This window comes from Primulina tabacum, unplaced genomic scaffold (assembly GCF_025594145.1).
Source record: "Primulina tabacum isolate GXHZ01 unplaced genomic scaffold, ASM2559414v2 Contig486, whole genome shotgun sequence".
NCBI classification, from domain to species: domain Eukaryota; kingdom Viridiplantae; phylum Streptophyta; class Magnoliopsida; order Lamiales; family Gesneriaceae; genus Primulina; species Primulina tabacum.
The window spans coordinates 68,395-84,672 of NW_027459760.1; the positions used below are offsets into that span (position 1 = coordinate 68,395).

A 16,278-nucleotide genomic window follows, 5' to 3' on the forward strand; every position below is an offset into this window, starting at 1 on the left:
AAATACTTGAAGGCTGTTAAGAAATTCTTGTTTCCGGTTGTGTTCCGACTACGCAAAAATAATAACCTTGAAATATTTTCAAAAAGCACATAATTATATTCATTATTTTTTTATATCCCCATTATTATATCTATATGTGATTAATATTAAAAATATACTGTTTAACAAAATTATACTTATTCGTATAATGCTATTGAATAAAATTATAAATACAATATAAATAATACAAATAAAATATTAATAAATCGATTAAATTAACTTCTCAAACACGGTTATATGGAATTTGTAATAAAATCAACGGACGATATTAATATCTGAAATAAATGAAAAACATTAATAGAAATTTACACAAAACAAAATATTATTTCTTAATATATAATTATAATATTATCGACGAAATTAAACATTACCTCTTCACACCTCTTCGAATGAAATGAATGACAAAATCAACAAATAATATTAATACAAGGCTGAAGGAGAAAAGAAGGATTTTACGCAAATGAATCGGAGGAAAGAAACATTTTGCGAGAATGAACCGGAGAAAGGAAGCATTTTGGGCAGATGAAACGGAGAAAATGCGCGCAATTTAAAGAGGAAGAGTGACGGATTCCCTAGAATCCGTGACAGACTCTTTTTCTTCATTTTTTAAAAAAATTTAAAATCCACTATAAATTTCTATGGATTGCAATATTTTTGCAAATATCTAATTTTTACAATATTTTACTAAATAGTTTTTTTAATTAATATTACTTTTTAAAAAACCTCAAAACTCGAACTCAAGACTAAACACAAGTCAAATTGAGAATCCGTGACAGGCTGTCATGGATTTAGAATCCGCTATAAATTTTTACGGATTGCACTATTTTTACAAACATCTCATTTTTACAATATTTTACTAAATAGTTTTTATTAAAAATAGTAATAAATTTTTTTGCATTTTGAGATATTACATTGTATGTGTCTATATATGTAATTAATAAGTTTATCAAGTTATTTCAAATATAAAACATTGTACAAAATTATTTTAGTAAAATAAATTAAAAACGGTGCAAACTATGTTTATAAATTATTACCTAAAATTTATATTTTAAATATATCCCGAGAGGAGCGTCTGAAAGTTACCAAATGTGAGATTGCAATGTTAACGGCTGAAAAATAAAAAAACGCGTTTTGTCGGTTTCCATATCTGAATTGGCCCCGCTCCCCTCCGCTCCCATTGTTGAGTTATCAAATACCCCGTAACAGAGTTCTTCCTCCCCGATCCATCTCCTGATTCTCCCGCCTTTTCTCTCTAAAGAAACCCTATTGGATACGCTAAAAATGGCCTTGAAACTCACTTCCAGAGACATTCAAGAGATCGTCTCCAAGCTATCATCCGACAAGGACAAAGCTCGAGAAGTAATCAAGAAGATAGACTTTTACTGGCGTGTCTGTTCAGTTTCTTGGAGGGTAACGAGTTTGAGTTTCTTGTATATGAAATCATCTTTTTACATAATTTTCAATGATTTTGTTTAATAGGATCCAGCAATAAGTAGAATTCATACTTGTATAGTTTCACACAGTTCGTTTGTTTTGCTGAAACATTTCCGATTCATATTTCTTATCTTAGGATGGCATTGAGTCCTATTGTTTAATAGGCATTGAACAATATGTAGAGCTCATTGCCATTCCTTTTGTGTATCTATTTAAAAATGAAGGAAACTTTTTTTCCTTTTCTTTGTATTATTTTGTAAAGTTTGACGGGTACATGATGATAGTTTTTTATGTTTGTCATTACCTTGTTTTATTAATTTATTTTCCCCCTGAAATGGGCCAGTCGATAAACATAAAGATAATTTACTTTCTTTTATTTGATTTTGAATTATTCAAGCAGGGAGTCTCATTCTCTACATGTGTTGTGAACTTCGAATCTTTGCGAGAATTATTGGAAATACTTATAATTGGCTTTTCCCTAATTAATTTTAGGGAATTTCATATCCGCCTCTTCATTGTGATTAATATTCTGAGATATTTTTTCTCATGTAAGGTAACGCATCGATATTTTTGTATTTTGGTTCCACCTTACACAGATTTCTTATAGTTATTCTATTGCAATAATCGTCAACTTTATAATTTTGTTCTTTTTGCATGTTAGGGATGAGGGAAAAATTCCTCGCAAGCTTGTGGAGTGCATCAATACATATTTGTTAAAGGATGGACCAAATTTAGGTGGCAAATCCCTGGAAATTCATCAAGCAGTAAATCATTTCGTGTTTCGGTACTGGTTTGCTACTCATGATCGAAGTCTAAAGGTGTCTTGAGTGGTACTAAGTTGATGGTTTTAATTTAAAGTTAAATGTCTGTAGTACTTCTAATTTGTCCTTCATTAGTAGGATTCTCTTATTTGCTAGAGGTGTGGATGACGGTTCTATTTTACTAGAACTTGTGGATGTGATGAGCAAGGAGCTTGATCAAATGAGTACTTCCAGCACCAATTCACCCGAGTTAGAATTACAACGTGCTTAATTTTTGGTGGGTTTATGAAATGCTACTTCTCTGTTCTTGTTTGTATTTTATTTATTATTATTATTTTGAGTGACTCAATTAGGGGTGAAAAATGTGGGATTATGACAAGCTCACAGTTCAAGGTGGCGGAGCTTGTTGCCCTTGTGTTTTGCCGGGTACTTATTGCAGCAACTTTATTGTTGTGCCTTTTAAAGTTGATACTCCATTGCATATTTGTGGTTGTGTGCTTACCAGACATGATATGGCTCTTTTGTATTTCATTGGGTTATGGGCTTGGTTTTATCTTCTGGTGGTTATTTTCAACCTTATTTTATGTTCCATTGTTGCTAAAATTGTAGCAGCTTACTCTATTAAATTTTGAATAATAGGAAGATGGGAAAAACAACAGAAAAAAGTGAAAAGTCTGGTCATAAGTGTTGTCGCCATAAATGATTTTTTCTTCTTGATTTTATATAATTGTCACCACTTCATGCTCGTAAGAGGACTTGGGATATTAATGGTGGAGTAAACCACTTCAATCAAATTACAAATTGATTTCAATATTGAAGATTCAAAGTGAGATTCTATCAAATGAAAAATTGAGTTCTGACCCCTTTTTGATTCAACAATTAACATGAATTTAAGCTTTTAAATGAACTAAAAGGGCTTAATAGAATTTTGGACTTCAATATGTAGAATTCCATTTATATCATTTTGAGCAGAAATAAATACGGTATAAAACTGTTGAAGGCTTTTCAGCTGTGATATGATGCAAAATTTTTAAAACATAATGAGAGGAAAGGACAACTTAGAGAACATAAGTAAATAAACTGAGAGAACATAAGTAAATATTAAGTGTGATTTTAATGAATCAAAATTTGATTTCTAATTCTTTTGCTTTTTGAAATAGTTTGAGATCTTTTTAGTTGCTTCCATGTATTTGGTATGACTTGAAGTATTCCTCTTTATTTATTTTTTTTTTGATAGAAAACTAAATTTATTATGATAATATAATGTTACACCATTTGCGCGGATAAGTAATCCGCAACCACATTACAAGAAGTCTACTTAAACCCAACACTATAAGTAATCCTCTTTATTTCAGTTTTGAGAAAAACAGTTTTCCATATTTATGGTCAAAGGTTACAAGGCAATGTTCACTTTCCAGGTGTGCGCTAATACATATAAAAGTCCAGTTACTGAAAAATGTGCCCGGAGGGAGCATGTGGTTGTCCTGATAAAAGAGAGTCGTGGAGGGCAAATGGCCATGGTAACTTGTTCTTTTGCGTAGATAAAAAAATATAAACATCAAATATCTCAATACTTAACAGTATCCTTTGGGCTGATGGATGGTGTGATATCATGTTTTTTCCTTGTTCATGGATCACACATTCAATGGCAAATCCGACACAATATTTTTCAATAATTTCCAAATTTGTTTTTCTAGTGTTCACATTTGCATTCATGTTGCTACTTATTATCCATCATCTTGAGTTAAAACGAGCTAATATTCGTGGCAGGCATGCTGCACTTGTTTGTCGCATCCGCAATTATTCTACTCGCATCCGTAAAGATCACTTATTGTTTTGGTTTGACAGCATATCTGCAAACTTTGAAAGGTAAAATTCATTGATTTTATTGTGAAATCTTGACTGTTACCTGTAGCTTTATTGACTGGTTTATATTTCATCCTCAGGTGACAAAAAATTTGTGCTCCTGTAGTCTATTTGTCTCCTTCCTGTGTGCTGGAGATGCATTCTCATTTTCTTGATATTTTAATCTGGTTAATATCTATACCTCTTCGTTGAGGGAGAGGAGAGCTGTTGTCTGTTTTGCTTTTTGCCTTCATTTCGAACTTATTATTTTGGTACCAGTAGGGAATTATTTTTTTTCTTGTTAGGGTCTTGCAGGGGCACAGTTCTCTTATCTTTGTTGGTTTGGTCATGTGCTTTGTAGGTTCTCTTTTTCCTTTTGCTTTTCAGTACAAATGTTAATTCATCAGGTTTGCTTACTCAAGTGATACCGCCATTCAGACTTGTTTCTAATGTTTCTGTTTTTCATACTTCTGATATCAAATTTGCCCTTTCTGGAGTCCGCAGTCAAATTTTGATTTCCGGAATTCGCTTGTTCTCGATTGCAGAATTATTAACGCTGCAACTTTAGAGCATTCTTATGACGATCTGTTCTGGACGTTGCAGTAGGTTGTTCCTTTACAGGCAAAAACTTCGTTTCACTCTGTATAATTGAGCCTAAGAAATCAGTGTGATATGGTTTGCAACTGTAATAATTTGATGCTTAAACAAACACTATGATATCTTACTTTTTATGTGATATAACTTATTTCTTATGTTCAGAAATGCCTTCTAGTTTCTTTTTTTCTGATAAGATAAGAAACAATATTATTTTAACAAAAGATTTTAATTACAAAAAGGAGACCAGAGGTCATCGCATAACAAAGTAAGAACTGGAATCATATTAACACAATATGAGACTCCAATCCCTAAACAAATCTGACAGCGAAAACATTTTAAACTCCACATTATCATGGCCGATAGCAATCATATATTGTGGATGGACTGGATTGTTGCTCATCAATTATTGCGAACATCTTACCTTCCTACTTCTCTCCCTTTCCTTTCCCTATCTCTTACTCTTATTAATAATTTTTTTCTGGCTCTTTCTATCAACGTCCTTTTTGAAGAAAAATGGCTCTGATTAAATTGTTTGTGTTTGGTTGGCGTCTGGGGATTACTAAGGATAATGAAAATAAACTCCATGAACTTTCTGGACCATTATATGAGGTATCACGTTTGTAGGATGTCTAATGCAGAGACCTGCTTGATATTCTTTTTTCTTTTAATCCTTGTGCATATTTTGGTTTTATTTTTGTAAAAATTCTGCTGGTTGGCAAAGGTTGGCATGTGATATGGAACATATTGCAATCTCACCTCAATTGTAAGCATCCGTTTGTGTAAAATTCCCATCAAGGCATGGTGTAGATAGATCTTTGAAATGCTTCCTTTCCTCTTATGGTGAATTGTTAAGTATAATTCATCTACTTTGCATTTCATATTGTAGGAAAAAGAAGGTACAGTTAGATTCCCTCTCACGAAATCTCAATCTCATTTTGATAAATGCGTGTTTAAAATGAACGTGTTTTTAATATGGCATTGATTATGCACTTAAGTTAGGAGAGAAAAAAAGCTACCTCACTTTTGTTATGGGTGCCTCCTAAATTGAAGGTTAAGGATAGCTTAACGTTGTCTTAACACCAGTTTCTTCCTGTTTCCATTATTGTATAATGTTCTTCTATTTGTAATTATGATTGGATGTTCAAGTTTTTATACAATTCTGAAAGCAACTTTTCGAGCTCTAAATTCAGTATTACAGGGTTAGTTGTTCTCTCGTCTTTGCAGGTGGATGCTGCTGCTTTGTAGCATAATGTTGAGCGTAAGATTATAGATAACTGTTTGCTTCTCTTATTTTGATTTGATTGTTTCTTTGCTAGTAAAATGCTTGCTTCTCCATGATTCAGTATAATAACTTCTTTGCTTGGCATTTACCTAGGATACAAAATATTCATATCTTGTTCCTCTCGAGATATGGGATCTTCGGCTATTTTAAACGCACACTTTCAACGTGAGTGATTCACCTTTGCAAACTTTTTGTCGTTCATGTTGCTTTAGAGTATAAATCCTTCGTTGTATGACATTGTCGATCTCATCTTTACCCTTAAATCCATTGAATACTTGTCTGATATTCTTTTTTTGTTCCGGAGAGATACATGTTATATATATTTTTGTTCTTTTACTCTCTTGAATATGACCCGTGGTACTATGGGATGGTTCGTTCAGCTTTTTTGGAAACCTCTAGCTACTTGTAATTTCTAGTTCAATTAATTTCTCTTGAGATGGTAAAGTGTTCGCTATTTGGGTCCAACGAAGAATATATGACCTAGGTTGCCACTAAAATATGTCATGCAAAAAGATGCTTTAGGGTCACCAGCCATATTTCGGCAAAAATCCTCCAATGCCCAAGAGAAAATATGAAACGGGAGAATATTTGAATGCATAGTACTTGGTGTAAAATTGGCATACATTAGCATACCTTTTAAAGTTTGTGTACACTACCCACTATTTGTAGCTATAGAGGTATAATTGGTTGAGAAATAATAACTCACAAGGATTTGAAGTTCCATCTCTATCCGAAAATATCGGGACAATCATTCGACATGAAAAAGAGAACATGTTCAATCTAGAATTCTGATGTCGATATTTCTCGCCATTGGGACGAAACTACAAATTAAAAGGATGTAAGAGTGGAGTCCAATGAGAAACAACCCTAAAGGTCTGTTTATTAGATGCGTCAGCCACTCCAGTTTATAAAAAATGAATTATTCTAACATTGCATTTATCATGTCAAGCCAAAGGCATATTTCATAATTCTTGACAGCATTTAATTCACCTTAATATATATCTTAAATGTGACAATTGGTTATTTTATATCAGCACTAACCAAATATTAATCATATGCTGTCTCTTAAGCGGAGTAATCGAGGACAACTTGGCAGACTAGTGTATTAAGTGCATACAGCTTTCAAAATAAATTGCAACTCCTAATATCTTGTGTGACATGGAATTATAGAAGCCTTACTATCGACCTTCCTATATGCTACTTTTTAAAATTTTCATTTTATTTTGCTTTTAATATTTCTAGGTAAATATTTTACGGAATAATCACCTTATACATCCATTTGATCTCCTCCGTGATGGTCTAATAATTCTGAACACCTTAAATAGTTATTTGATTTCCATGATATCTTCGATGGAATTTGTATGATCATATTTTCTCATATTTTTTACTATTGTCTTTTTTATATTTTTCTTCATTAATATCTTGGGTAGAATTAGTTGGTGACAATTGTTGCTTACCTTAATCTAATCGAATTATTAGAATTGTTGGTTCAGTGGTGCTGTTTCAAAGAGTTGAGTCTTTAATGTTTAAAAAATCAGTGCTTTTATTATGTATTATCAAGCACTTAAATTCTATAATTAGTGAAGTGCAATTTAGAGTAAACATTAGGACGGAATTGTTGGTCTTATATGGATGTTGCTTTTTTTTCTTTCTGGCAGCAATGTAGTATTTGTTTGTTGACATTTAAGTTACTATACATTCATAAGGATTTAAATTATGCAGTTACCATCAACTGCATCCTTATGTACAATAGCAATTTTTATTTTATAATTACGAAACTTTTAAGGTTTAGATTCCATTGTCGCCATTAGAATACCATGGTATGTGGAGTTACTTTATAGTATGTTTGAGTGATAAACTAATAACGATTTGATTTTCGCTTATGTTTCAAAGGAAGTGTTTCTCACTGACTTTTTTAAAATAAGAATGCAAACCGTGGGGTTAAAGAAATAGATTTTTCTAGTCTTTTCATGAGATGGCTGATGCACGAATGCAATTTAGTTGAATACTGCCTTTCTTCCGGGGTCAAGTTTTAGAATGCTTTTATGTGATCAGATATTCGTGTTATCATGCAAACTTTTGTTTTAAGGGGAAAATTCTAGTTAAGTGCAGTTTTGGTGAAAATAAAACCCTTGCACAACCAGTATTCAATTCACTGGCTTGAAATTGTTGTGTATGGATCCCCTACAAAAGATTTGTGTTTGAGATTAGTTTTCCACCATATTTTATTGGTGTGCCGTGTGTGATTATGTCAAAGTAACTTGCTGTATGTTCTCTCTTTTTTTTTTGATAATAAACTTGATAATATTATTAAAAAAAGAGTGTTTCTTTTACATGAAATGGACTAGTGGTCCACTACCAAGAAAGATAAAATCATGAAATTAGCAATAAACATAAGTCCAGTCTCTTAAAAGATCAAGTATCGATAAACTCTGAAACTCTTTAATATTTCCAATCCAATTTGCTATCTTGATCTTGATTTTTTCCCAACATTCTTCTGCGCTGTCTTCCAAATCTTTAAAGATTCTTCTATTTCTCTCTAACCAGATACCCCAACAAATGCCATGGATCACCACCCTCCAAAAAATTCTTCCTCTTTTGCCGACCCATTGTCCAAGATCCGTAATAAACAAATCTCGTGCTGTTTTCGGTATGACCCAAACCAATCTCATTTCTTCCAAAGCCCTAGACCATAATTCATTAGCAAGCTTACAATGAATGAGCATATGATCTTGTGTTTCCAAATCATTACGACACAACACGCACCAACTGGGAGAAAGAGCACAATTAGGCCATCTCTTTTGCATCATCTCGGATGTAGGTAATTTTCCAAGGATTGCCGTCCACGAGAATATTTGAATCTTTGATGGAATAGGAGTTTTTTCCAAATGATATGGTAAAATTTGAAATTTTGCACACAATTATTCGCGGAGAAGAATGAATGGAAAAAAGACTTGACTGTGAACTTCCCAGACGGATCCCCTTCCCACACTCGAAAATCATCGACCCCTTCCACCAAACTAACCCTATCTAAAATGCCTAAAAACGAAGACAACTGAACGACCTCCTCCTCTCGGGGAGACCTACGGAAATGCAAATCCCAAGAATAATCATGTGACACAGTATCGAATGCAACAAAATAAGATATAGGCAAATTACGAACCGAAGTAATACGAAATAAAGAAGGGAACAAATCCCGGAAAGCTAAACCCCCCCACCAAATGTCCTCCCAAAACCTGATTTTTGTACCCCCTCTAACCACTAATCTTAGTAGTCGGTGATATGTCGGATAAGATCTAGAGATGAACTTCCACGGACATATAAATGTCACATTCGTAGCCAACCCTGCATCCCAACCGTTTTCTTGTAACCCATATTTACTCTTTATTATTATTTTCCACAACGGCTCATTTTCAACGTTAAGCCTCCACCACCATTTTCCCAAAAGCGCTTTGTTTCTCAAACAAATATTACCAATACCTAAGCCACACCTCTCTTTCGGTCTACAAACTTGTTCCCACACAACCATATGACAATGTGATTCACCCTCATTTCCATCCCACAGAAAATCTCTCATTATCTTCTCCATCTTCCCCGCTACTCCTTTTGGTACCCTGAAAAGTGACAGAAAGTATATAGGCAAAGCATTCAATACCGCAGCAATCAATGTTACTCTTCCCCCTTTGGACAAAAATGCCTTTTTCCAAGTTGCCAATTTTCTAGTAATCCTGATCAGGATAGGTTCCCAAAAAGACACTTTTAGAGGATTACCCCCTAAAGGAACTCCCAAGTATATAATTGGCCATTGATCCCTACGACAACCAATCCTCTGGGCCATCTACTCCTCTTCAACTTCATCTTGACATAAACACAATAAAGCACTCTTATCCCAATTGATCCTTACTTCTGACATATCACAAAAAAAGTTCAAGATTTGCACCAAAAAGGTTAAGTGAACCTCCTTTTGAACGAAAAACAGTGTGTCATCCGCAAACTGGATATGTGATACTTCCACCTTTTCTCGGCCCCCTTCAAATCCTTGGATTAAATTCTCCTCCTTTGCTTTATCAATCAAACTTCCCAAAACATCGACTACCATATTGAACAAAAATGGTGATAAAGGATCTCCCTGTCTAAGCCCTTTATTTGCTTTAAATTTCCCCCTCGGTCTCCCATTTATCATGATGGAAAACGAGACATTAGATACGCATCCTCTTATCCATCCTCTCCATCTCTCTCCGAATCCCTTTTTCCCTAACACAAAGTCCAAGAAATCCCATTCCACATTGTCATACGCTTTTTCAAAATCAATTTTCAATACCCAACCTTTTTTTTTTCTTCTTCCCTTCTTCCACCAACTCATTAGCAATCAAACAACAATCCAAAATTTGTTTCCCTTCAATAAATGCATTTTGAGATTCGGATAATGTATGTGACAAAACTTTTTTCATCCTTGTAGCCAACACTTTTGCAATTATCTTGTATAAGTTCGTTGTGAGGCTAATGGGTCTGAAATCTTTAACCTTTAATGAGTCATTTTTCTTTGGTATCAAGCATATATACGATTCATTAGTTATCCCGTTTATGATCCCTCCTTCGTAAAATTCCTCAAAAACCTTCATTAACTCCCCTTTGACTACAACCCAACAATCCTGATAAAGTGCCAAAGTATAACCGTCAGGCCCCGGTGCTTTGCATCTGTCACACTCAAAAACCGCCTTCTTAACCTCTTCTTCGAGAAATGGTTGTTCAAGCTCAGCCCTCATATCGTCATCGATAGGCCTCCATTCTACTCCTTCAATCCCAAATCTTCTTACCTCTCTCTTACTGTACAACTGTTGGAAGTAATCGACAATGGCTTTAATTATTTGACCTTCATCCTCTATAACCACTCCATCCTCCTTTTCCAATCTACTAATTATTCCTTTGCTTCTTCGGTGATTAAGTAAAGAATGGAAGAATTTGGTATTGTGATCTCCTTCTTTTAACCATTCTATCTTTGCTTTTTGATATAACATTCTGTTTCGTCGACACACCAATTCTTCCAACTCCCATTTTATCAGTTTTTTTTCATTCACCCCTTCACCATTCTCCCTCCCCTCACTCTCCTTCTCATCCAATGTAATAATTCTGTTGTTCAATTCTGCTTCCCTCATCTCAGTCTTCCCAAACTCCTCGTCATTCCATAATTTGATCTCATCCTTAACAGACTTAAGTTTTCTCATGAATTTATATCCCTCCCAACCTTGAAGTTGTGGGCTATTCCACCATCTCGAAAATTTTTCCTTAAAACCCTTATGTTTCAACCACATGTTCTCGAATCTGAATGGACTCGGCCCCCATTTGAGTTTTTGTGTCTCCAAAACAATTGGAAAATGATCCGATGTTATTCGAGGCAAAACAGATTGCCTATGGTATGGAAATAACTCCATCCACCTTCCCAAAAACAAGAATCTATCTAGTCTGCTGCAAATTGGTATAGCCCTCAAATTTGACCATGTAAATTTCGCATTCAATAATGGGGGATCATACAATTCCAATTCCTGTACCAACATATCAAAACAATCCATACTTGTTGTCTGTGAATGACCGTTCATTTTCTCGGTCAAAGATCTCACAACATTAAAATCCCCTCCCAAACACCACCTATCCCCACACCCCCGCCAATTCATCCCAGAACTTATTTCTCAATCGTGCTTTGCGTGGGCCATATACTGCAGTAAACCACCAGCTTTCTAGGTCTTTATCCTTTTCTATACAAACCGAAACCGTAAATTCCCCAATCATATTATCTGTGATGGATACCACTCTTGGATCCCACATCACCAAAATACCACCTGATCTGCCGAGTGAAGGTAGATGAACCCATTCAACGAACCTTGATTTCCACACACTGGATATAAAACTTCTGCCAACAACTGCTTTTTTTGTTTCTTGTAGAAAAACTAAGTCAGGCTTCTCCTTGTGTAACATATCTCGAATGAAACCCCTCCTCGTTGCCGAACCTCCCCCTCTTATATTCCAAGAGAGAATCTTCATCTAAACACCTTTTCTCCCCTTGCACTTATTCCAACCATATTCAATCCAGCCCCCAGTTCCACCCTTTGTACTCCCATCATCTCCAAACATCCATTACCTCTGTCAAGTTCGGAAAATATCATCATTCCCCCCACTGTTGTTATCACCCTTGTGGATTTTGATCTCCGACATACCCGACCTATCACTAACCATTTTATCTCCCTTAACCTCTAAATCCCTCCCCTCCCCCGAGATTTGTTTGAAGGAAAAAGACGAAGAAGAATGAAGTGAAGGATTGGAAAAATGATTATGAGAGTAAGTATTTTTGTTGTGTACCTTATCCGAGGTTGGTGCGAAGAAATCTCCTATGTCCTCCAATCCCAAGCTGGTGTGTGTCGTCGTGTCCGAATTTTCAGAAATATGGGTCTCGACGTCACTATAATCGCTTTCCTCTTCCGGCGCAAGACCTCGGTCCATTGTGAAATCCCTGTCCTCCCATGTACCATCCTGTCCCCTGTGCAATGATCCATTATCCATCCGCTGTGTATTTGTCTTTGTCACATCCTCATCCTGTATATTAAAACCACCATAATTTGTCCTTGATTTTCTTCTTGTATAAACTACTTCGAATTTCTGTTCTTGTTTGCTTGTATCAGCTAAACTACCATATCGCTGTGAATTTTCACTGTCTACTTTGCTCATTGATTGAACCATTCCCTTGTCGAAATCATCCACTCCTTTCGGACTAACCCTTTTGAGAATCTTGATTTGTTTGCCTCCGCGCACTGGTTCTGACCCAATTGTTTTAGAACCCTTAATCCCTGTCCTTCTCTCTATGTAAACACCTTCCTGTTGATTTCCAACAAACACTTCCATCCCTTGAATGACTCGAGTATTGCTGTATTTCCGTTCTTTGTATGTTGAAGGAAAATCTCCCCCCAATACCATATCTGTGCCATCTATTTTCTGTTGGGCAGCTTCTTCGTCACTTTTAATCTGTTGGTATTCTGTTGTGGCCATCGAATCCTTCGCTACACCATCTTTTTTAAGATGTCCAGTATCTTCATCAACTGGTCTTTTCACTCTACCCCAGCCAGCTATCACTCTTGCACCATCAACTACTACCTGTGCATAGGATCTTTTTTCGTAGATATCATATGCTGAAATGTTGATCGAATCAACATAAATGCGAACATTCAGAGGACCGCGTGGTGTCTGTATTACCAAAGAGCTATTAATGAATCCCCCTTCTAGTCCCACCACTTTGATTTTAGCAGCTGCCAAATCTTTGAGGAAAATAGTATCTTGACTAATATCCACCGATCCTCCACAACTGTCCCCTATATTTTGAGCACATCTGTTGTCCACATATCCCATGGTAATCCAATAATCCTGATCCAACTGTTGCAACATTCAAAAACTTCCTCTTCCGTGTTGATGTCGCTCCTCCATCGTTCAAAACTCAAAGAAATCCTCTTCTCCAAAAAGCATCTATTAATTTTCAAGTAGAATTCATAATCCTCCCCGCTATTTGGCCACCACATTGCTTTATTTGCCTTGAAAGGGAAAACCTCAATCTTCTTCTTCACCGCTTTACCAAGGGCTTCTGTTACCATTTCCCAAGATATATTAACGCATTCTTTTGTAACAATCAGTGCTTTATTCCACTCTTTACTCGAGCACTGTCGAAATTCTGAATGGGCATCAATGTTCCCGGACCCTGTAAAGCTTGGATTGATCTTACCACGATACAAAGATTGCCGAATTTGCTGTTTACCCTTCGGTTGGTATGCTCCTTCCATTTTTCTGTTGCTCAGAATTTTTTCAACATAAAACACCATACATCTCCAACCCTCTTCATAACTTCCACTTGGAATTATAATTCGCTGCCTCTTGTTGGATCTCTCAAATTTTGACACTTCAATATAGCTTCCTCGATCATTGATAAATTTTTGCACAGATACAACTGCTTCCCCCAATCTCATTATGTTAAAAGTTTTATATGAGTTCATGCATAGCATATAATAAATGTAAAATTGTAGAGTGAGATTTTTTTGAAAATGCTCCCTCACTCTTTCACACCTCAAGATACCGGTCTCTTCTTCCGTGCATTCAACATCTCAATCCATAAATATTGTTGATCGTCCTTCCTACTGATAACGGCGCCGGCGGCTGCCCCCATTTAATTTTTTTACCTGCCTACCTGAAAATGCGTCGCCTTATGCTCGCTTTCTTTACTGGAATACTTTGCCGCATATTACCCTCTCCGATTAACTTTCTCCGACCATAACCGACCGAACTTGTTCACGTTTTTTTTCCCAGTACTCCGTCTAGCCTTTTTGCATCCCTGGTAACTTTGTGTTTCTGGATCGGAGCTTCTCTATTTCGTCGCCATAGCCAGTGGAATAATGTCCCAGTCTGTTAAGCCAACGGTAAGAGAGGAAACGGTTAAGATTGAGTTTAAGACGTTTTCTTTAAAGCCGGTGAACGGAGGTTCGATGATTCGGTGGTGTGAAAGAACAAGGAACGCAAGCTATATTCTTGAACTCGACCGCGAGGAGTCTACATGGATCAGCCCTAAACTCAATAACTTCATTCTTAATCCACAATCATGTGTGGACTTCAATCGATTTAGGGGCAGAAGTGCAACAATCATCGCTTAGCGTTTTGTTAACAGAAGAGGCCTGTTTTTAGAGATATCAAGATTCAATTCAACGGGGAAGAGACAGAATATCATCGTACCAAGTGGTTTAAAGGCTCTAGGATGGATTAGGATATCTGATATCCTTATCAAACTACTGTCTGGGAAGTCACAGAGAATGGAACAAAAACCGATTGAGTATGGCAAAGCCAGTATCAGAGATAAAACTACTCAGAAGTTAGCTCAGAAGGTCGAACGGATTCACAATCAAGGAATGCAAAAGGTTAAGGAGGACAGTGACTGGAAATTTACAGAGAGAGATTGGCATGATGCCATTATCATCACTAAAGGTAGGGTCAACGTATCGTGGTCACAAGTTGAAATTATACTAGGGAAAGACGTCAAGAGGAGGATCGAAGTACATCCGTTTCAAGCTAACAAAGCGGTTTGGTGGCCAGAATGTACCAAGGAACTTTCGTTTTATCTCAATCTGAAAAGAGGATTTTTCGAATTTGGAGTGACTCTGGATTTCGAAGAATGGAGACCAAACATCAATTCAGCAGATTCGGTAATCAAGTGCTGTAACAGTTGGATTAAGATAACGGGGTTACCATGGAACTTATGGACGCTGGATAATTTCAAAGTGATCGGGGCACACTGCGGGGGTTTAGTGGAGGTTAGCAACGATACAAGGAGACTCCGAGATCTAGGGGCAGCAAAGATCAAGGTCAAAGGAACAAAAGATGGGTTCATCAACAACAAAATTTTGATTCCATTTAACGGGGTCAATACGGAACTCAGAATTATCACCCTTTTGATAGTAAGGCTTACGAGACTTACGAAAAGCAGACATACGCCCAAGTAGTGGTTAATGGCAAGAGGACTATGGCAGGTTGGGGAAATTCAAATATATGCAGGACTTTGGAGAAAATCGAGACGCCACCGCACATCCACAAGGTATTGATTGAAGAGGGGCAGGGTCTTCAGTCTACGGCCAAAGAAGATGAAGAGCATTCAGTCAAATCATTAACTTCAGCTCAACCGACTGAAAGGAAGGTGGGAAAAATCTTACAAAGGATCTCACCCAAACAAATTGAGGATTTCAGAAGATCTCCTATCCATTCATTACCTAACAGAGAAGACAAAGATTCGGGCACACAAAATAGCGAAAATGGACCTACCTCGGTATTGCATACATACCGACAGATTTATTGCAAAAAGTCCAACACAGCTAACAGAGACGTTTCTGGATTAAATGAGGACGGTGGTCAAATCAAATCCGATGAGCGGAACAGGGATGAATCAAGAAAGACAAGGGAGCTTCAACAGGAAGATTTCGAAGATAATATCGACAACGACTCAGAAGACGACCTACTGGACGATGAGTTTGATTTTAGTGATACGGCCAGTCACGTTTCTTCTCAATCGGAGTCCTTGTGCAATAATGATGCAGACGCAATGGACATCACAGGGTTGTTCCTTCAAGAGGAAAAAATAGAGCACATCCCAGAGCCATCTATTCTCGATAATACCAATCCTTTAGTGGGAAAGGTATTTTCCTGCTTTCAATCATCGGGTTTTAATCATTCCTTCAAACTCAATTCTTTTCTTCCTGCGTATTTTTGTGCCTTGGGATTGTCGACTGGGATATTGGGGGGGAG

General features: G+C 36.4%; 1 protein-coding gene across 16 annotated transcripts; it reads left to right on the forward strand.

Annotated features, from left to right (window-relative positions):
- Positions 1 to 1,137: 1,137 nt before the first annotated feature.
- On the forward strand, positions 1,138 to 6,108 carry LOC142534396 (serine/threonine-protein kinase ATM-like). 16 transcript variants are annotated; one of them, XR_012817035.1, is made up of 9 exons: positions 1,138 to 1,449; positions 1,966 to 2,026; positions 2,135 to 2,291; positions 2,373 to 2,483; positions 2,588 to 2,660; positions 3,653 to 3,754; positions 4,005 to 4,103; positions 5,901 to 5,934; positions 6,052 to 6,108. XR_012817035.1 is itself a non-coding variant. In XM_075641263.1 (8 exons), exons 4-7 carry the CDS (start codon positions 2,434 to 2,436, stop codon positions 4,053 to 4,055), a joined length of 276 nt encoding a protein of 91 aa, XP_075497378.1. In that variant the 5' UTR covers positions 1,138 to 1,449; positions 1,966 to 2,026; positions 2,135 to 2,303; positions 2,391 to 2,433; the 3' UTR covers positions 4,056 to 4,103; positions 4,625 to 5,894. The 16 variants fall into 16 exon arrangements, 8 of the variants coding, with proteins under 8 accessions (XP_075497378.1, XP_075497377.1, XP_075497379.1 ...); XR_012817037.1 differs by lacking the exons at positions 5,901 to 5,934; positions 6,052 to 6,108 and adding an exon at positions 4,625 to 5,894 and having other exon boundaries at positions 1,874 to 2,026; positions 2,373 to 2,511; XR_012817038.1 differs by lacking the exons at positions 5,901 to 5,934; positions 6,052 to 6,108 and adding an exon at positions 4,625 to 5,894 and having other exon boundaries at positions 2,135 to 2,303; positions 2,391 to 2,511.
- Positions 6,109 to 16,278: the final 10,170 nt, after the last annotated feature.

Coding starts and splice junctions, on each gene's coding strand:
- LOC142534396 (XM_075641263.1), top strand. CDS start 2,434: ATGAGCAAGGAGCTTGATCAAATGAGTACTTCCAGCACCAATTCACCC. Junction 2,484..2,587: donor TCCAGCACCAATTCACCCGA/GTTAGAATTACA, acceptor TGACTCAATTAG/GGGTGAAAAATGTGGGATTA. Junction 3,755..4,004: donor GTGGAGGGCAAATGGCCATG/GTAACTTGTTCT, acceptor TATTCGTGGCAG/GCATGCTGCACTTGTTTGTC.